This window comes from Pseudorasbora parva, chromosome 21, assembly GCF_024679245.1.
Source record: "Pseudorasbora parva isolate DD20220531a chromosome 21, ASM2467924v1, whole genome shotgun sequence".
Lineage (NCBI taxonomy): Eukaryota > Metazoa > Chordata > Actinopteri > Cypriniformes > Gobionidae > Pseudorasbora > Pseudorasbora parva.
In genome coordinates, this window is record NC_090192.1 from 39,905,006 (window position 1) to 39,927,841 (window position 22,836).

Below are 22,836 nucleotides of genomic sequence, written 5' to 3' on the forward strand. Positions count from 1 at the left end.
CAAACCAATGTATATTTGACTTTTAAGGCATAAATCCAATAGTAAAATCAATAAAAGTTTTTCAGGAAGAGTGTTTTCAGCTTGTTTATTCTGATGTAACTATGTCATGCGGTCTCGCTTCAAACAATGGCATAAAACTATTCAAAACATCATTCAATGTAAATTGTGATAATCGTAATTTACAATCCCTATTTTAGGGGAAAAATCGACAATAATGATTTGTCATAATTGTGCAGCCCAACTCTGAACTGACAAAAAACGACGTGCTTTCAAAACACTCTCAGCTCGGCATTTTCAGCAGAGCATTTTGGAGAGACGGTGTTAACATTAAGTGACATGGCATCTGACGCACAGGAGCCAATGGCACATGTCGCGACACACGCAGTGGCACTTCCGGTTCTCATTGGCATATGTCAGTGGATAGTGACATGTGTCGCGACACACGCAGTGACACTTCCGGTTCTCATTGGCATATGTCATTGGCATATGTCAGTGGATAGTGACATGTGTCGCGACACACGCAGTGGCACTTCCAGTTCTCATTGGCATATGTCAGTGGATAGTGACATGTGTCGCGACACACGCAGTGGCACTTCCGGTTCTCATTGGCATATGTCAGTGGATAGTGACATGTGTCACTGACACTGTCACGAAACGCTGACACTGGCAGTGACACTGAGTCGCGGAACATGTCGCTGTATGTGACACTCACTGGCAGATGAGCTGAACAACTATACTCACGTAATTGTGGCACAAAAGCCAAAATAAATATCCTATTTTCATGACTTTTTTCCCCTCTTAAATAAATGTTAATCTAACTTGTTAAATTTAGTAATATGTGTTAGTTTGTGACAAGCAGTATCTGAGTGGCATGTGCCACTGAATGATTTATGCAATGCCAATATAATTAGTTGTGAAATATTAAAGCCATGACTGAGTAGGCCTAAGTATGCAAAAAATAAATTTGATAAAGTATTTACAAATTTGTCTTAACATATCAGACTCTGATACTATCAGATACTGTTTTTGCTACCGTCAAACTTGCAAACAAAATGTCAAATACACCACCCGTTGATGTTTCTCAACTGTCTTAAGTTATGGTGTATCTTTGCGCTGGCTATACTGACACCTAGAGGAGAGCGTGCAGCATGATGCAAAATTAAAGCTTTACTACAGTAACGGATGCGACTGTTAATGAGATATTTGTAGTGATGGTTTGTATGTGTTTTCTTGGACGTGCAGTTTGCGTGATCAACAACATTGGCACCAATATTGGCATTGCATAAATCAGATACTGCTGGTCACAAACTAACACATATTACTAAATTTAACAAGTTAGATTAACATTTATTTAAGAGGGGAAAAAAGTCACGAAAATAGGATATTTATTTTGGCTTTTGTGCCACAATTACGTGAGTATAGTTGTTCAGCTCATCTGCCAGTGAGTGTCACATACAGCGACATGTTCCGCGACTCAGTGTCACTGCCAGTGTCAGCGTTTCGTGACAGTGTCAGTGACACATGTCACTATCCACTGACATATGCCAATGAGAACCGGAAGTGCCACTGCGTGTGTCGCGACATGTGCCATTGGCTCCTGTGCGTCAGATGCCATGTCACTTAATGTTAATACTGCTACTGGCATTTTGGTGGACATGGGACAGAAACGGGACCTCATGAGTGACTGATTTGGGATGCAGAATATAGGCATCAGCTCCAGTGTGTTGATGTTCACGTACCTCCTGACGGAGCCGCCGTACTGCTGCTGGAAGTGCAGCGCCGAGTCTCTCTGCTTCAGCAGAACGTCCAGCTGTTTCTGCAGACGTCTGTTCTCCTCCTCCATCTGCTCCAGGCGGCTCAGGTCGGCGTTGTGACTCACCGTTTTCTCGTTGTATCGTTTCCTCAGTGAATCGTACTCTTTCTTCTTCCCTTCCAGCTTGTTTAAAGCGGTGTCGTAAAGTTTATTCAGCAGGTCCGAGGAGCCGTTCTCCCTCAAGACCTACAAGAGAAAGAGATTCAGCTCACCACCACCGTGACCTTGAGGAGAAACCCATAACCAAATCACTGAATTGACAACATTTTGAGGATCATAGGAGGATTATTTTGTGGTGAGGAGTGAGTGATGTCTAGATAAGCATCACCTGACAAAATGCAGCTTTACACCAGCTGATGTGCCACTGAGTCACATTATTCTTAAATAGGTGATGAATTGAGAAATCAACTTTCCCTTGTGCTTTTGATATAAAGGTCTTGGTAATATAAGAATATCCTTTAACTTTCAGAGCTGAAAACTTCCTTATTAGTCAAAGAAAAGCTTTTATAGACACCAGGCCCAGAAAACGAGGCTCTCAAATCAATGACGTATTAGAAGAGGAAACTCCGCCTCTGTGTGTACGCTGCTTCTGTAGCCCCGCCCACCGACTCGTGGAGCTAAACTGATGGCGTTACAGAGCAATAAACATGGCGAACATAGCAAGATAATAGTTTGTGAACAAGACACAGATCGACACTGAATTTGCAGACATACTGAGATTAAAACACAATGCTGTGCTTCTATATTGGATCCGACAGGAATGGTGCAACACACTTATGTGAGCAAAACATGTTTTCATATGTGATGGTATTGCATTTTTACAGATCGTATTGATTGTGTGTATGTAACGTGTCTAACAGAGCATACCAGCATGCTGTCACAGGCTGGAGAATCCTTTGTTTGTTGGTTCATTGCTATTCGAGATCCCCAGACTCCCAGGGCTGTGTGTTTTCCAGACAGGCTACCAAAACGTAAGCATGTTAGCAATATAGTGAAATAACTTTAATTTCTTGATGTCTGTTGTGTTTGAAGCGTGCGCATGCATGTGTTTGTGCTTATATCCACCGATCGGGCGGGCCAAGTAATAAAAATAAAAAAAATCAATCAATCTCGGGTGGATGAGAGATAAATCATTGTGTTTGTTTGATAAATGTTTTGAGACTGAGCCCCGTCAGAGAATCATTACGGTTGCCGCTTTCAAAAAAATCTCTTGTGTAAAAAATCTTATGTGAGCTGACAGGGGAGCTGAAGCTCATTAAATATGCAAATCAAATCCAATCCTAGCCGTGGGCGTTTACTTCCAAGTCTCCAGTGACACAGCCACCAAAACCCAGTTTTCAGGAGAGAGCCTCAAAACCAGTGTAGAAAATAGCCTAATAATTATTAGTTATGCTATTTTTGAATGTGAAAGCCATGCGAACATCATAAGTTGACCGCAAAAAAAAAAAAAAAGTTCATGACACCTTTAAATACAGTAGCAGTTATCATTTATCAGTTGAATGTGATATTCTTGTTATAGAACATGTTAGTCAGCAGTACTGGAAAATATAAAAATATTAACAAGATAATATGTAGGGGGTATGGAGCATTGCCCCCAGTTAATTTTTTTGTGATTTTAACAGAATCTTAGGACGTGTTCTACACCTCACAGGTGGTGGGAAAGAATCGGGATAGGACTTGGGCATAATTATGTTCATGGTTGTGATTATTAACGGTACTATAGTGCGAAGCAGAGAAGGAGGGAGTGTTGTGGAGCTGAGCGAGGCCGCTGGAGCGATTGAACTCGCTCTAGTGGCCAACTCCCTCACTCATCCCGGTTCATTGATTAAAATAGCAATTTTTTCACGATTACAATTAGTTAGAAACATTTGGGATATTGTAAGTACTGAACTGAACAAAATATATAACACTGGCCTAGTGGTTTTTGGATATTTTACTGAAATTGTTTTACCGCCCTGGGAGTCTGAACAAGTATAGGAATGAACCAACAAACAAAGGATTCTCCAGCCTGTGACAGCATGCGAAAGCTATGCTCTGTTAGACACGTCACATACACATAATCAATACGATCTGTAACAATGCAATACTATCACATATAAAAACATTTTACTCACATAAGTGTGTTGCACCATTCCTGTCGGATCCAATATAGAAGCACAGCATTGTGTTTTAATCTCAATATGTCTGCAAAACCAGTGTCGATTTGTGTCTTGTTTACAAGCAACAAGGAAGTTTTTTAGCTCTGGGCCCGTATTTATCAAGCTTCTCAAAGTGCTATTTTAGTCTTAAGTGCTGAGAATTCATGACATTTACTCCTACTTTCAAACTTAAGTATAAAAGCAAGTTATCAAATTTCTTAAAGCTAAGAATCACTCTTACTCTCCCAGTTATTTAAGACAGCTCGAGAGGTCTCTCAAGTGGTTAGGAGTTGCCAGTAGGGGCTTGTGATGGCGCTATGGAGACAGAGACGTGCGCAAATCTTTCAATAGAGGGAGAATGTGTTTGAAGTGTTTGAGTATCGTTTAGACAGAGCAGACATCATCTTTTTCAGCACTGGTTAATGTTGGGTTTTATAAAAAAAATAAATAAAATAAAAAACACTGTTCGAGTAATTCAGCAAGCAGTAGCGATCGTTTCTCTCTCCTGCCATGTCGGTTTTCTTTTGGAATCCATGGTGGCTGATTATATATAAAAAAAAATCTAGGCTATATATAGGCAATTTAACAGCACACCAGTTTAAAAAAATTAATTACATGGATGAAAACATGTTTATCTTTCATTTAAAATGTGTATATTATAATGTATTCTCTTGAAAACTCTTTATTGTCAAATGTGTATTGGATGTAAACTCCTCTTAGGAATTTCACCATTCAGTGTGAATTTATCTTTATATTCTTAAATAAGGACATCTATTCAGTGATTGGTTCATGCCAATGACATCATCCAAAATCCCGTTTGTGGCACAGCAAAGTGTCGTAAATCCACTCTAAGACTAGCACTTAAGATTTAGTCCTACACTTTACTTAAAGTATGATTGGGACGCTTGATAACTAACTTTTAAGCGCAGCTTTGAGCCAAGAATTTTTTTACTCTTAAGTCAATTCTTAGCAGTGTTCTTGTGAGTAATTCTAAGATGTTTGATAAATACGGGCCCTGAAATGTACAGGATATTCTTATATCACCATGACCTTTTATATATCAAAAGCACAAGGGAAAGTTGATTTCTCAATTCATCACCCCTTTAATACAGCTGCTTATTCAAGAACTTTTGTTATTCTTTGCCTTTTCGGACCTTTGCAACATCACAACTTATTTAAACTTAAGTAGCAAAAAATACATTAGATGTTTGCTAGTTTAATTCATATTTGTATGAATGAGTTCAATGAATCAATTTAAAACAGATATGACTCAATTTTTTTATATTTAAATATGAGTATGTATTAAGTATGTATTACTATAATACTGTTTTGTCTGTCCTCCTGATGCATATGGTGAGAGTTGTGTGATCTGCACCTGTTGCTGCTGTAGCCGCATGTCCGCCACCTCCCTCTGGTCTCCATCATGTATCCGCCGCAGCTCGTCACAGGTCTGCTGAAGCTGCGAATGCTGCTGCAGGAGCTGAGAATAGTTCAGCTTCATGGCCTCCATCTCGTCCCGCAGCTGAGTCTGTTCACCAACCACACGTCCGTGAAGAGTACTGAGACACACACAGTGAGAGACGCATACGTTACTGATCGACTCATGTCGACATTAATCAGTGAACAGAACAAACATAATGTTAATGTTTATTTTATCCTGCAGTTACATGCACCAGATAAAGTGAAGAGACTTTAAGGCTTTCATGGCACTAGCAATGCCAAAGTCATGGGTTCACTTTCCAGTCAGTCAGTTTTCCTACTTCAATATTTCATGTTTAATTCAATTTGATCATTTCTGAAATGTACTAGCAGTCCCTGAGTGGTTTCCAAGTAAATCCTAAATCACTTTTTCTCAGGCAGGTATACATTTCCCCCCTGTAAATGTTTAGCTTGTCATGCACAAAAACACAAATCAGAAATTTAAGATAATGTTAAAGGGAAAATGAATGAAACTAAATAATTGGGCTAATCTCAGATGAAGATCTCTAATCTGTGCTGTGCGTTTGCTTTATCACCAGATGTTGCCTTGATTCACAGCAGCCAATCAGAGCTTTTCACATCACGCTAATGAGCACATCCTGCTGTCACACTGCTGAGTTTTTTATTTATATAAATAATTAAAAACAATTAATTACCTTCAAATTATATATGGTTAGAACAAAAATGCTAAATATTGGCCGGTGTATATTGGTTAACCACTAGACACACTATGTATTCAGTTTATATATAAAATTAAGTTTATAAATAATTTTTTTTAAAATATACTCTTTGATTAAAATTAAATTGTAATAATTTATTAAAATTAAAAAAGAATAATTAAATGCAATTATTTAAATTCAAATGATATATGATTAGAGCAAAAATACCAAATATTGGCCGACCACTACATGTTCTGAAATTACACATACATTTCTTTTTATTAAAATAAATTTAAAAAAAATCGAATTAATGAAAAATAAATAATTAAATGCAATTAATAAAACTAAAATTATATATGATTAGAACAAAAACACCAAACACTAAGATGACAGACAAATATGAGTTTTTAAATTACTTTTTTTTTTTAATTATCATTTGTTAAAAATTAAAAAATAAATAAAAAGCAATTAAAATAAAATTATATATTGTTAGAACAAAAATACCAAATACTGGCCAATATATCGTCCACCACTACACGTGTTCTGAAATTACACAATTAATTTTTTAATGAAATGATTAAAATTAAAATTGATAAAAAAATCAATTAAATGCAATTAATTCAATTTAAATTATATATCGTTAGAACACAAATGCTAAATATTGGTCAATGTACATAAAAAAAAAATCAAATTTTTAAAATGTAATTAATCAATTTTTAAAAATGTATAAATTAATTCAAATTATATATGGTCAGAACAAAAATACCAAATATTGGCTGATATATCGGTTAACCACTAGACATGTTATATATAAAAGCAAGTTTATAAATTAAATTACAATTAGGCAAGGCAATTAATTCATTAAAATTAATTACATTAAAAGTATATATGTTTAGAACTAAATCGCTCTTATAAAAGGTAAAAAAATGCCCTTGAGAAACGAAACCGAGAAAATGAGAATCGACTCCATGGGGCAGTGTATATGGGTGTAGATCTCACTGGTAGTAGTCGGCGTCTCTCACGGCCTCTTCGCATCTCTTCAGGGTTTTGGTGTGCTGGTTCTGGAGAGACTGCAGGTCTGACATGGCCTTCATGCACTGGAGCTTCAGACGCTCGTAATCGTGACCCGGCTTCACGCTGGGCCTTCAGACACACAGACAGAAGTAAACTTCACATGCGGTCGTTGGTCATATACCGGTCAGATACACTTAAAGGAGCTATTTCCACATCTTTAACCCGTCCATGGGGGGTGAGATCGCACTCACAGCGCTCGGCTCATTCAAGTAAACGGAGTGGTGCGGAGCAAAGTGAGTGTTTCAACTTCTCAAATTAGTTCCTATGAAAGTGAAGCTACCAAAGGCATGAACTGAAACGCGCCAGACTGAACACGTGCGGTGAATCTATGCTGCGAGCGTGGTCGCGTTTACCTCAGCTCTCATCATGAGAGCTCATTCATTATGATGAATGTAATCTGACTCCTGCAGCGTTTGTGCCGTGACATTCGCGCGGCGACAAACTCATTATATTGAACACACACCTTCAGTTTTTAATTGTAGTGTCTGTTCTCTAACTAAACTGATTTTATGAAAATGAACGCGGTGAGGAAAGTGATTCAGTAGCGGTGGCTTTGGGAGTGGCCTCGTAGGGCAGCGAAGCAATGCATTCTGGGAGATGCTGTCTTTCATCCCCATGAGACAAAAATACATTTTCTGTCTTTTCTCAGTCTAGAAGGCACCAAATTCAAAAATAATTTCACATTTCTACTACATTAATGACCCAGTTTAAATACAGATTCATCTTCCCAGTGCTGAAGTACACCTTTAAGATCACACACACACACAGAAAACCTCAGTGTGTGTTTTTTCAACATCTATCAGCATTCAGGTGAAGAGACAAAAACTGAGTAAAAAGCCTATTTATGAAATAGTAATGAAAGTAAACATACTTTATTTATACACACATAAAGCACTCTGTCTATTCTCACGCTCAAAAGAAAAGACGGTCTGTCTGGCAGGGTTATGGTGTTTTAGGTTAGTTCACTCAAAAATTATTTTATATCCTTAACTCCTCACCCTAATGTCGCTCCACACCCGTAAGACCTCCGTTCATCTTCACACACAGTTTAAGATATTTTATATTTCCTCCGAGAGCGTATGCAAGTGTATGCACACTATACTGTCCATGTCCAGAAAGGGAATAAAAACATCATCACAGTAGTCCATATGAGACATCAGTGGGTTAATTAGAGTCTCTTGAAGCATCAGAAATACATTTGGGTCCAAAAATAACAAAAACTACGACTTTATTCAGCATTGGCTTCTCTTTCGGGTCTGTGTTCAATCCTCAAATAAAGATTCGAACGGTCATGAATCAGGGTATTGGAGATCCGAATCATGAATCAATGTCACATGATTTCAGAAGCCAATGCTGAATAAAGTCGTAGTTTTTGTTATTTTTGGACCCAAATGTATTTCTGATGCTTCAAGAGACTCTAATTAACCCACTGATGTCTCATATGGACTACTTTGATGATGTTTTTATTCCCTTTCTGGACATGGACAGTATAGTGTGAATACACTTGCATACGCTCTCGGACTAAATATAAAATATCTTAAACTGTGTGTGAAGATGAGCGGAGGTCTTACGGGTGTGGAACGACATTAGGGAAAGGAGTTAATGACTAACCCTTTAAGGATCGAAGCCATTCACAAGAACGATCTCCAGTTCAGTAACAAACACCCTCTTCGATCTCTATACCAGCATGGGACGTGTTACAGTAAGTACAGTCGCTGTCACTGTACCTGCAGTCGTCAAACGTGGTGCCAGGTGAGGAAAGGGCCAGTCTTTTGCGCAGGTCATCTCGCTCACGGGTCACCTGTCTGAGCTGGAAGATCACCGTCTCCAGTTTCTCACTCATCACATGCTTGTCCGGGTGTGCAGGAGGGGGTGAGGATGCTGGGATAGACAGACATGTAGATCAGTGCTCAGGAAATACAAAATTAGCACATGTACTGCCGAGTCTGTAGCCATGTTCAAAAAGCATCTGAAGACACATCTTTTCCAACTGCACCTGACTAATAAAGACTAGTAGCCAGACCCACATCAAGATGTTTGGTCTGGAAACTCACCATTGACGGCTCAATCTGAGGGGCGGATAAACGGTCGTCTTTCAAACTCCCTCTGCACGCGATAGGATAGCGCTTCAACCAACCAGAGCAACGAAGGTGAAGCAGAGCTCGCTGACAGATTAAACATTCACCGTATCCGGTCGGCTAAACTCCGAACACATCTTCCCTTTTTAAGAATGACTTCAGTGCCGTTCTTTGTTCTTTTCTCAGAGAAAAGCTCAACTCCAAGTCTTCCAGTGTCGCGTAGTTGTGTTCACACTATAATCGGTACCGGTACATGAAATTTGGTACTTTAGGGGATGTTTAAATCAATAGCTGTAAAGAAACTCTAAGTCATTTATTGAAGTGTTATTGCCATTATGCCAGATCTACCTTGGTCTTTGTCTGCCATTGTCTGTGATATTTGTTTACTGTAATATTTACCAGTATATTGTAGAAGCTACTTCTATAACTATACTAACTATAGCTACTTAATTAATTAAATTCATAAAAACATTTTTATTAAAAGATTTCCCACAAATTGTATGTTGTGTATCTTCTGGTAATCAAATGAAGACATAAAACATTAATTTAATGTATCTTTTAATTTAATCAAACAAACTTGGTGTCAAACAATGTGCTGCATAACTGAGCTCATACTGTTAAAATTAAAACATGTAAGACAAATTATTACTTTAAAATGAAATATTGATAATTTATTATTATTACATTAGTGTTATAATTATTATTACATTGAGACGTATCTAAATTGTACAGTACAAAAGTAATATGTGTCAAGTTAAACCAGACTTTTATTTTGACGGGTTGCCGTGAACTTTGTTTCTGTGCGTTTATGATGTGACCGTAGTTTTTCTTAAATGAAACGGTAAAATGCTCATGAAGTCAGCATGAATGTGACCCTCAGGCTCTAGAGATGACGTTCATTCATACATTCATATGAGACGGCAGAGATGGAAACACACGACCATCAGGCGCGATTCAGTGTGTGTGAGGTCAATTTAAGCGCTATTCATTCACAGAGTGATGCAGAACTCATATTTAAATAGTCTTTTAGCTGTTTAATATTCGCAGACACTCGTCTGTATCACCAGATACGTTCTCAGGTACCGAAATGTGGTACCGATTGATTTAATGTGAATCGATACTCGGTAGTACCGACGTAACCCTTGAAAGCACCAAGTTCGGTACCCAACCCTACTTATGAGGCTTTATTACTAAAACTAGTGCCAACTATACAATGTAATTTGGAGCATGTGTGCAAATTAAAAATCAGTTTTCTAAAATCCCTTTAATTTTAGATGCCATTTTAAGGCGATTATATTTTGTGGATGCAAAAAAAAACTGCGATACTGCCTAATGTGATTATTAAACTTCAAAAGACTATGATTTCATTAAAAAAGCAAAGCCTGAAGGTGGCGCTGTTGTGCATTCGACAGGCTCGCGTAACAGTAGCACACATTTATGTCAAGCGAATGCTTATGAACTAATGCTAATCAATTATGACAATGTGTACTTTACGGTGTTTATACTGTAATATGATCGATACAGTTGTAAGAATGCATATTTGAATGCGCTCCTACAATAATAAAGCATATACATTTCAAAATAAGAGTCCTGTGTATTTCGGGCTTGTTAATATTCAATAAAAGTCACAGAGTGCATCCAATTTCCACCCCGGATATAATTTGGTTACACAAACTGCATGTCATTTAATTTAATTTCCATTTGATTTAAAGTAAATTCTGTCACAGGAAGGACAGACATTATTTGACACACATTATTAAATATAAAGATTTTACTAGTAGTGTTATTATAGTTAACAAAACTAAAACTAAAATCTCTTTGAAATAGATGTTAACTGAAATAAAGTAAAATATACAAAAGTAAACTTTTCTTATTTTCATTTAGTTAGTAGAATTAAATTGAATTTAATATATTAACAAAAACTCTAAGTTTCTCATTGATACTAAAACAACACTATATGGTCAAATCTGTTGCAGTGCGTTATATTTAAATGCAGAAACGTTTCTAAATGCACTACTACATTTGTCAACTTAGGATCACAGGTGCACCTTGGGGGAAAAAACCAAGTCCTAGATGCAGTGCTCGGAAGTGGCCTTTTGTGTCTTCTAAATGCAGATTTGAAGACGGTAGGCCAGCTCATGAACTTGTGCTTTCAGCTCCGCTGTTCATACAGATGTTATGAATAAACAATGATTTTATCTGGGCCACTGACGACCCATCCCACATCCCTCACTGCCGAAAACAACAGAGCCGTCTGTCTCGTTTCAGACGTCTAATGGACAGAAGCGTCTCGCAGCTGGTGTCTGAGTTTGCCCTGTGTTTTTCCCAGCGAGTCCCAGAAGTGTTTTGCACCAGGATGTCAGGAATATATGTGTAGGACTCGTGTTCAAAAGTTTGGTGTAATTCAAATAATATTTTTGAGAGTCTCTTTTGCTCACCAAGATTGCATTTATTTGATCACAGATACTGTAAAAATTGTGTAATATTATTACAAGTTAAATAAGTGTTCTCTACGTGAATATATAGTAAAGTGTGATTTATTCCTGTGAATTTATCATCATTACTCCAGTCTTCAGTGTCACATGATCCTTCACTAATCATTCTCAGATGAGGATCTGATGATCAACACACATTTGTCATATTTTCATATTATCAGTCATATTTTTGTGGAAAATGTGATACATTTTATGTTTCATGCTTCTTTGATGAATAGAAATAAATGTTTTTGTAACATCATTAATTTTTTTTAATGTTATTTTTAATCCATTTCATGTGTCCCTGCTAAATAAACCCTTTTTTTATCTTACTGACCCTAAACCATTGAATTTTAGTGAAAACATATACATCTGATTTAGAAATTAATATAAAAGCCATTATTTTAAACAAAATAATTAGTTTGTTTCTTTATTTTTAAGCCATGCCAGAATCAAATAAAACAGAATTAAATTGTGTATTATCCCATTTTAAAAACTTAATTAAAAACTATGTGTACTAGGGTAGACAAAATAAGTAAATAAGTCAAAAGTAAAAAAAAAAATATTGTTTTGAAATTGTAATATAGTTTCACAAAAAAAGCCTATTTTAGGAGCATTACGGTTTTTAAACATTATTTTAAGGAAATAATATCAAGAACATTTCCCTCCTAAAAAACTATTCAAGATCCAATATGATTCTTCTGTAAGACAAAATGCTCACAATAGCCAGAAACACACACACACACACACACAAGCCTGACAGGACTCACCGACGCTGCTTAGAGAACTGCTGCTCTCCGAGTCCGACGGCATCGCTGACAGAACGCTGCACGTGGAGCCTGAAAACACACACACACACACACACACACACACACACACCAACACTTACTCAATCATCAGTGAGTGAAACAAATGAGAATGAGTCTCTGGCTGCATCTCAATCGGCCTGCTAGTGTTGTGTGTGTGGCAATAAGTATTTAGTGAACATAAATAAAGTCTGAACATAAATACGGTCCAGATTTTGCAATAAAAAATGGCCGACTCCTCGGGCAGGGAACTTACTTTGAGACACACTTGTGAGAAGAACGGATGCATGGACATCTCTACTTCTACAGAAATAAACAGTGCAGTCTTACACACACACACAAACACACACACACACACACACACACACACACACACACAGAGGCCTCCAGCTGTATTGGAGTAACTCGAGATTGTAATTGGGCTGGAATGGCGACTCAGTTTCTCTCTCAGGACGGGTCTGTTTATTTGCTCGTCTTTATTTCATTGCACGACACACACTCACACTCATACTTCTGCTTGGACACACTCGAGACTCACACCTGATATACCACTATTGGTCTACTTAAAGGAACAGTGCACCTAAAAATGAGAATTCTGCCAAAACTTCCTCACACTCGCGTCATTAGAAAATTGTGTGTGTATCTTTGTAACACCAAAGAAGATATTGTGAAACTTTTTTTTTTTAAACAATAAAAGTCCAGTGATGTCATTGACCCTTTTCACAGACTGTGATCTATCTATCTATCTATCTATCTATCTATCTATCTATCTATCTATCTATCTATCTATCTATCTATCTATCTATCTATCTATCTATCTATCTATCTATATATCAACAAACTGAGCTGCTCTGTGTATTCTGACAGCTTTCTATCAGAACCAGCATTAACTTCTGGAGCAGTTTGAGCTCCAGTAGCTCGTCTGTTTGATCGGACCACACGGGCCAGCCTTCGCTCCCCACGGTCATCAATGAGCCTTGGCCGCCCATGACCCTGTGGCCGGTTCTCCACTGGTCCTTCCTTGGAGCACTTTTGATAGATACTGACCACTGCAGACCGGGAACAGCCCACAAGAGCTGCAGTTTTGGAGATGCTCTGACCCAGTCGTCTAGCCGTCACAATCTGGCCCTTGTCAAACTCGCTCAAATCCTTACGCTTGCCCATTTCTCCTGCTTCTAACACATCAACTCTGAGGACAAAATGTTCACTTGCTGCCTAATATATCCCACCCACTAACAGGAGCCGTGATGAAGAGATCATCAGTGTTGTTCACTTCATAATGTTATGCCTGATTGGTGTATAATAGGGGAATAAAACTCTACAATCCCATGAGGCATTGCAAACAGCATAATTTAATTAAAAAGCAAAAACTCCTTTATATGTTGATTAAATAAACAGTATATATACATATGTATGTGTATGTATGTATGCATGTGTATATATATATATATATAAAAAGGAGTAATTTCCCCATTACTTTTTAATTTGACTATGCTGTTTGCAATGCCTTTTCCCCCTTACTAAAGTCTCGTACCTTTGTATTTTTGTCCAATTTTCTGATACTTTTTTCCTTCAAATTAAAGTTTGTAATGTTTTGATTTTCCCTGTAGTTGGATGGCTAGCTTCAAGGCTTATAACACGTTTAACAAAGATTTATTTATATCCCCATGGGAGAAAAATAATGGACAAAACACCTCCAGAACTAAAGCCGTTAAAATTGGACCGGCATTAGTCTACTCTATGATGACAAAAACAGTCTTTAAAATATCATCTAGTGTGTTCTGCAAAGGAAAGAACATCATAAAAGTTCGGATTTGGATATTTTGTACGGCTGTAAAGTTGTTTTGTACAGCGAGGTGGGTTGTGTTTATCCAGACACGTCCTGATCCGGTCTGATGCGCCGTCCACCTGCTGCCACCCATGAGACGTGACAGAACGAGCACTGATCTCCTCACACACACACACACACACGTCAGAAACACCACGGAATATTAAAATACTAACGATCCTTCAGGACAATAGTACACCCTATGATACTATAACTGCACCACGGTACAGTTCATGTTTATAAGGGATGGAGATGGAAAGAGAACCATGCACTGAATGTACCGCGGTAAAACACACCCATGTTGAGAAATAATTAATATGTGAGAGTTAATTAACACCTGAAGTTAATTACAATCGTCATGTTTGTGAGGTGTGACAAGGCTCAGCGTAACTATAGCGACAGATCCAGACAGAGGCTGATAGGAACTGGGTCAACAGACGGTGAAGTGATGCTGAACGTGAAATATGTGTTTCTAAACACACAGTCGACTCATAAATGGGTTCCTAGGGCTGTGTATCACACGCTACCGATCATGATATGGATCAAGTTGGAATTTAAATTTCTTTTCAGCAGAGTTTAGTAACAGTAATATCTGTTTATTGAATATCCAGTTTAATACGTTTTTTTTTTTGTCTGTGAAAAAAAACCGAACATTTAAAAAATTGTAATAAAAAACACTTAGAATAGATATTGCTGTTGCTTTTAAAGGGTTAGTTTACCCAAAAATGAAATTGATGTAATTAACACCCTAATGTCGTTACACACCCTTAAGACCTCCGTTCATCTTCAGACTCAGTTTAAGATATTTTAGTGAATTGATCAATGATTCGGATCGCCAATGTCACATGATTTCAGCAGTTTGGCACGTGATCTGAATCATGAATCAATACGCTGATTCATAACCATTCGAATCTTTATTTGAGGATTGAACACAGACCCGAAAGAGAAGCCAATGCTGAATAAAGTCGTAGTTTTTGTTATTTTTGGACCCAAATGTATTTCTGATGCTTCAAGAGACTCTAATTAACCCACTGATGTCTCATATGGACTACTGTGATGATGTTTTTATTCCCTTTCTGGACATGGACTGTATAGTGTGCATACACTTGCATACGCTCTCGGACTAAATATAAAATATCTTAAACTGTGTGTGAAGATGAACGGAGGTCTTACGGGTGTGGAGCGACATTAGGGAGAGGAGTTAATGACAGAAGTTTCATTTTTGGGTGAACTAATCCTTTAATGTCTCTGCATCCATAACTGAAATGAAAATTATAGTAGGGCTGGGTATTGACCAAGCGGTGACCTCCCCCAGTTTCTCTTGAAGCCAACGTGACTTAAACTGTAATTCATCGACTGCCCCCTAGCCATTTGTCTGCTGTCTGTTAGTCATCGCTTCATCTTAGCTCCGCCCACGTCCCGCCTCTTTGCCCATTTTCAGTTATCCTGGAGTGACTGCTGCTGAGGTCTACTTTACTTTTACTACTTTATGTCTCGGACACTACGTCCATTTTTTTTTTTTTTACAGTCTATGGTATTGACAAATTTCACAATTCGATGCAATTCGATTTTAATATTTTAGATATATATCAGGTACAATACATGGCAAATATTCTCAAGGAAAACAAATCTCTGAACTAATGCTGTGAACTATGGGAGTCAAATGCTGCCTACTATAATATTAAAGGTACAAATGAGCTGATTTGTATAAACACTTAAATTACACTCAATTATGTTTCTTTTGATAATAATAAAGTTATAATATTATTAACTTTACAATTACATAATCAGATTCCTACTCCAATTTGTTTTTTGAAATATAAACATTTAAATTGTGTCTGTCATTAAACTTGCCAGATGTATTCATACATGAATTAAATGTTGAAAAACACAAAATTATAATGAATATGTAATAGGGCACATATTTATCAAAATGCTCCTCTTTAGAGTTAATTTTTCGAGTTGACTAATGAGTTTAAGTTCACTGGATATGGTTTTTCTGAGGTAAATGTGACGTTACATGACATTGTTTACACGCTGGTTTACTGTGTGTGTGTGTTTGTGTTTGTGAAATATCAGGACACAAATGTGTATAATGACATGGAAATATGAGGACATTACCCATGGCCCCACTTTACAAAAGGCTTATAAATCACACAGGAGGAGTTTTTATGAGAAAGTAAAAATGCAGAATGTTTAGTGTGTGTGTGTGTGTGTGTGTGTGTGTGTGTGTGTGTGTGTGTGTGTGTGTGTGTGTGTGTGTGTGTGTGTGTGTGTGTGTGTTGGGTAGGTTTAGGGGCAGTGTAAGGGGATAGAAAATACGGTTTGTACAGTATAAAAACCATTACGCCTATGGAATGTCCCCACATTTCACAAAAACAAATGTGTGTGAGAGTGTGTGTGTTTGTCCTGTCTGGCATTTCAACAGAGCGCATGAAGTTTGGCAAAGTACAGACCATAAACTGGACTTCTATTTAATTCTCTCTCTCACACACACACACAGACAGCTGTGAGCCGGACATCGGAAACTTGGACCTGACAGAGCAAGGCACTCAATCTGTTGAGCCCTCTCAGTGTGTGCCAGGCTGCATGCTGGGTAGAATCTGTGTGTCCTCCATTACTCACGGACTCCTCCAGATCACCAACTGGACACAGTCATGACAGCTCCTCTCTCCAGACCAGGGGCCTATTGCACAAAACTAGGATAAGAGATTAAGCCGGGATATCTTGGTGATCTTGTCATCTGTATGTAAAATTTAGTACACCGCTGTCATGGCACACTCACACCAAGAACGATAACGAAAGATAACTGTATATTAGCGAATAAACTCAACCAGGATCACCAAGATATCCCGGCTTAATCCCATATCCTAGTTTTGTGCAATAGACCCCAGCTCTGAACTCTGCCTTCTTCATCACAGGTCATCCTCCTCATCAGCCCGAGATTAATCCGCTCTATATGACTGAAGCACCAGTCCATGAATCACTACAAATTACCCCATAGAGAATCTGTGGGATATTGTGAAGAGAAAGTTGAGAGACGCGAGACCCGACACTCTGGATGAGCTTGCGGCCGCTATCGAAGCATCCTGGGCCTCCAGAACACCTCAGCAGTGCCACAGGCTGATCGCCTCCATGCCACGCCGCACTGAAGCAGTCATTTCTGCTAAAGGGTTCCCCACCAAGAATTGAGTGCAGAACTGAACATCATTATTTGAAGGTTGACTTTTTTTGTATTAAAAACACTTTTCTTTTATTGGTCGGATGAAATATGCTAATTTTTTGAGATGGGTATTTTGGGTTTTCATGAGCTGTATGCCAAAATCATCAGCATTAAAACAATAAAAGACCTGAAATATTTCAGTTGGTGTGCAATGAGTCTAAAATATATGAAAGTTTAATTTTTATCATTACATTATGGAAAATAATGAACTTTATCACAATATGCTATTTTTGAGAAGGACCTGTATATACACTACCGGTCAAAAGTTTGGAAACTATTTTGTTGTTTTTGAATGAAGTCTCTTCTGCTCATCAAGGGTGCATTTATTTTCTTAAAAATACAAAAAGTACAGCAAAATAGTGTAATATTCCTCCAGTGTAAATCATCTGTTCTCTGTGTGAATATATAGTAAAGTGTAATTTATTCCTGTGATCAAAGCTGAATTTATCATCATTACTCCAGTCTTCAGAGTCACATGATCCTTCACTAATCATTCTCAGATGAGGATCTGATGATCAACACACATTTAGGATTATTATCAGTGTTGTAGAACATTTTTGTAGGATTCTTTGATTAATAGAAAGTGAAAAGAACAGTATTTATCTTTTATTTATTAAGGATGCATTAAAATGATCAAGAGTGAAAGTAAAGACATTTATAATGTTACAAAAGATTCTATTTCAGATAAATGCTGTTCTTTTGAACTTTCTATTAATCAAAGAATCCTGAAAAACTAAATGTTTTAGAGTCGTTTTCAACACTGATAATAATCCTAACTGTGTGTTGATCATCAGATCCTCATCTGAGAATGATTAGTGAAGGATCATGTGACACTGAAGACTGGAGTAATGATGATAAATTCACAGGAATAAATTACACTTTACTATATATTCACATAGAGAACACTTATTTTACTTTATTTTTTGTATTTTAAATCAAATAAATCCAGCCTTGGTGAGCATAAGAGGCTTCTTCTAAAAACGTTAAAATTCTTGCAGATCAAAAACTTGCACGGCAGTGTATAAACATGCAAATATTTCTTAAATATATGCATGTGTGTGTATTCATATATAATTATACACACTACACACACATATATTTTGTACTTTTTTGTATGTGATTAATTACGATTTGACAGCTTGATTGATATATCGCAGTGTTCAACTATGCAATACTTCTGGGTTACATGATCTACAATTTGGTTATTAAACATGTTTTTTAAAAACCTCTGACTTGACCTCAGAGCTCATGGCTCGGGCTTTGAAATGTCTGTATGTTTTCTCTAGAAATCAGTGAGAAAAACGGGATTTGTTTGCTGTGGAATCTATAGGGGTTTTATATGATTGAGGCGGTCAGCCTACTGCGGACACAATCGCTCAGGAACCTATTTTTTAATTAAAGCACGATTAAAAACAGCCCAGAGTCATGGGACACATGAGTGAGAGAGAGATAAACAAAGCTAAACAAACGCCTAAAGAGCTTAATACTGTCGACCATCATAGATCTCCAACTTGTCTAATTGATCAGACATGCTCCATTAACCAGACAGACTCCAAACGACTCTTTCTTTGAGTCTGGAGCGGCTGCGACCGCCGCATGTGTTTCCATGTCATCCAATCAGATTCCTGTAACATGGCTTTAATGGCTTTCTAGGTAATGTCATTTGATCCAGCTTTAAGCTGCATTATTTTATAGACGGCAGCTATTTCTGGCTTATGGCAAAATCCCTGCACGTCTGATGAGTCTTTTTGGCCGCAGGAATCTTAGAAACATCTGTAACACATTTACTGTACGATGTTTCGCACGGCAGATTTACACAACAGCTCTATAACGCTTTACTCACCGGCGGGCCGCGTTTTCTATAAGAACATCTCCAGTGCAAACTGCTCTATTAAGAAACGCAATACTTCTGATATTATATACAAAATACACACACACAATAACCCCTTATATTACATATGTGGCTGCATCTCTTATGACATCAACAAACGCATAAACGTGGCGTGCTAAAACTATTCACTGTATGTAATAACAGTAGATTATGCATAATTACATGCAACTAACCCTCAACCAAACCCTAACCCTAAAGTAAGTCCATGTAGATAATTAATATTACTCAGTACTTAAATATATAATTACACTGGAACACTGACAACTTAAACATTTTGTGTAACCAACTTTTCTAAATGGTATTTTATAAAATATAATATAAATATTAAACTTCAGATTCGGATGGATGGAATAACAGACAGATAGACACGATTCATATTGAAAAAGTTATTAAAAATTAAAACGGATGGATGGATGGATGGATGGATGGATGGATGGATGGATGGATGGATGGATGGATGGATGGATGGATATTAAATATTCAAAATGATAGATGGATGCAGGATGGACAGAACGATAAAACAATAGACAGACAGACAGACCGACAGATAGATAGATAGATAGATAGATAGATAGATAGATAGATAGATAGATAGATAGATAGATAGATAGATAGATAGATAGATAGATAGAACAAGACAGACAGACAGACAGACAGACAGATAGATAGATAAAACAAGACAGACAGACAGACAGACAGACAGACAGACAGACAGACAGACAGACAGACAGATAGATAGATAGATAGATAGATAGAACAAGACAGACAGACATATAGATAGACAGATAGACAGATAGATAGATAGATAGATAGATAGATAGATAGATAGATAGATAGATAGATAGATAGATAGATAGATAGATAGATGGATAGATAGATGGATATGTTCATATCACTATAATTAGTTCTTGTATTGTTGGTCCAGGTTAAATAACACTTCTCTGGATATATTTCTGAAATGACAACCCACTAACTAATCCCGACTGGATAGTTGTGAGCGTTTTCCCAGTGGATGTTTACCTGTGTTGTGGTTGTTCGGGGGCAGCAGAGCGCTGAGCAGCACCGGGTGGGTTTTCTCCAGAGCCCAGCAGAACTCCTGGAAGTGATCCCGATCCGTCTTCTCCACCAGAGTCTTGAGGAGCAGATGGACCTTCTCGGCTGTGCTGGAGCAGTTGCTGTCGAGCTCGGCGCGCTCGGCCGGGCTCAGGCTGCCTGACTGGGCCAGCAGCTCCAGAACCCGATCCACATCTGTGACGGACTCCGACAACTTTTGCTGCCACTGCTCTAACAACTCTTTGTGCTTGGGATCCATCACACCCGGTCCGCCCGCTACAGAGCGACACAAAGCGCTGAAAACAACGACGCTCCTGTTAAAGAGTTTTTTGTGTGAAGTTGAAAGAAACAAGAAGCCATATTTGCGACTTTAGGAGAGACTCCAACGGTTTTTTCGTCTTCTTCGGCTTCGGAGAGTCTCACATCTTTGCCAGTTCTCGGTTTCAAAGCGATTGACGGCGGTCCAACGGCGCTTGTAACTTTAACTCGCTTTCGATCATTTTAAAATTGTTATAAAGTTTGACAGTTAATCACAAATTATCGCCGTAACTCCAATGATCAGAGGTGCGGCGGAGCTCCGCCATGACTCCACAACTCCGCAGCTGCTATCATCTGCCAATCAAAGCCTAGGAGCGGGAGGGGAACGGAGGCCGGGGCGGGGATACCGCCTGCCAATCAAACCGGTTCAACAAGAGGGAACGAGAAAGAGGCGGGGCTTCTACATGCCACTCAAAACTGTTAAAATGGGAGGGTAAGCAAGAGAGGGGCGGGCCTTCCGACAAAACCTTTCTTTTACTGTCTATGGATAAAACACCTACTGGCGACGTTATTTCATCATTTACAGATGAGTACAAAGTAACAAAACACTTTCAAGTTTTTTTATGCTTTTCCTGTAAATGTCAACTCTTAGATAATGATATCATCTCAATAAAAAAATCAACTTAAAAAAATGTATAACTGTTTCCGAAAATATTATTTTTGTGAGAGTTCATATTAAATGCCTGATTATTATTATTATTATTATTATTATTATTATTATTATTATTATTATTATTATTATTATTATTATTATTATTATTATATATTATTAGTATTATTATTATTATTATTATTATTATTATTATTATTATTAATTGTACTGTTAAAAATTCAGTGCATGGAACTAATTAACTAAACAAAAATTATTAAAAAAATTGTGAAAAAATACTTATAGTCATGCATATGCTAATGTTAAGCTGGTGTTGAATAAAAAAAATCAGTACGTTTATTAGATAACGCTGAGAAAATAAAAACCATTGCTCACAAAAAGATTTAGTTTCCTGTTGCCAAGGTTATTTGACATTTTATTTGGTTGTGGTTTAAACAAGTAAAGTCCACAAAGCACAGATAATATGATATATATGACACAATCCTGGACCTAATGTTTGATTTTCCATTGTTAACTCTTGTGCTGTGTAATGTGTAACCTGAACGCTGCTCAACACACACTCACTGTCCACAGAAAACACACACACAATATAAAAATTGCATTGTAGCTCATAATAAACCATTTAAACAAAAGGAAGTATTTTAATAAACAGATTTAAACTTAAAAGAAACACATATTCCCTTCATATAACTTTAATCAACAGGATGTTCATAAAGAGTTGAGAGATTGTTAGCTTGAAGTTCATTTTAATATTTAAAATATGAAATAGGCTATCATATTTATATTTCTATAACTGATCCACATATTTCAAATAGAGAGACACAAACAAACTAACACCATAAAACATCCCAGAATCCATTAAATCCACTGCTGCTGAGTTCCCTCCAAAATGATGTCACTTCCTGTCAGGTGATGTCATTAAGGAACTGGGATTTTACTAAATAAAAGACTAATCGGATTGAAAGCGATATTGAGGGCATTTATCACCAATTTAAAAAAAGAAAATCTGAATATGTTTCAATCAACATCATCAGTTTGTCATTTTTTTAATTCATTGTGTGATATATATATTATGTAGGCTATAGCATGCAGTGTTGGGGAAAGTTACTTTGGAAAGTAATGCATTACAATATTGCGTTAATCCTTTAAAAAGTAACTAATTGTTACTTAGTTACTTTTTAAGAAAAGTAAGGTGTTACGTTACTTTTGTGTTACCTTTTTTACCTGGACTGGGCTTGTTTTTTTGTAACAAAAAAGTGTTATTTTTGTGAAAAGACCCTTTCACACCAAAATGTAAATAATAAGTTCAAATTCACACGTGTACAGTAGAGGACGTAGCCATTCTGGATAATGGAAGAATAGGACAAAAGAAAAAGAGAGAAAAGAATCTTT

The 22,836-nt window shown here is 37.3% G+C and overlaps 1 protein-coding gene across 5 annotated transcripts in view; it reads right to left on the reverse strand.

Annotated features, from left to right (window-relative positions):
• Positions 1-21,127, reverse strand: part of dlg5b.1 (discs, large homolog 5b (Drosophila), tandem duplicate 1) — a 65,735-nt gene extending 44,608 nt beyond the window's left edge. For 4 of the 5 annotated variants that reach the window (XM_067430260.1, XM_067430257.1, XM_067430258.1 and 1 more), the window contains exons 1-6: positions 20,484-21,127; positions 12,486-12,554; positions 8,891-9,044; positions 7,089-7,232; positions 5,327-5,510; positions 1,740-1,999 (exon numbers count right to left, since the gene is read on the reverse strand). In XM_067430260.1, coding sequence (XP_067286361.1) covers positions 1,740-1,999; positions 5,327-5,510; positions 7,089-7,232; positions 8,891-9,044; positions 12,486-12,554; positions 20,484-20,775 — 1,103 coding nt within the window. In that variant the 5' untranslated portion in view covers positions 20,776-21,127. Of the gene's footprint in view, positions 1-1,739; positions 2,000-5,326; positions 5,511-7,088; positions 7,233-8,890; positions 9,045-9,217; positions 9,290-12,485; positions 12,555-20,483 lie in introns of those variants that run through there. The other variant, XM_067430259.1, reaches the window with a different exon arrangement.
• Positions 21,128-22,836: the final 1,709 nt, after the last annotated feature.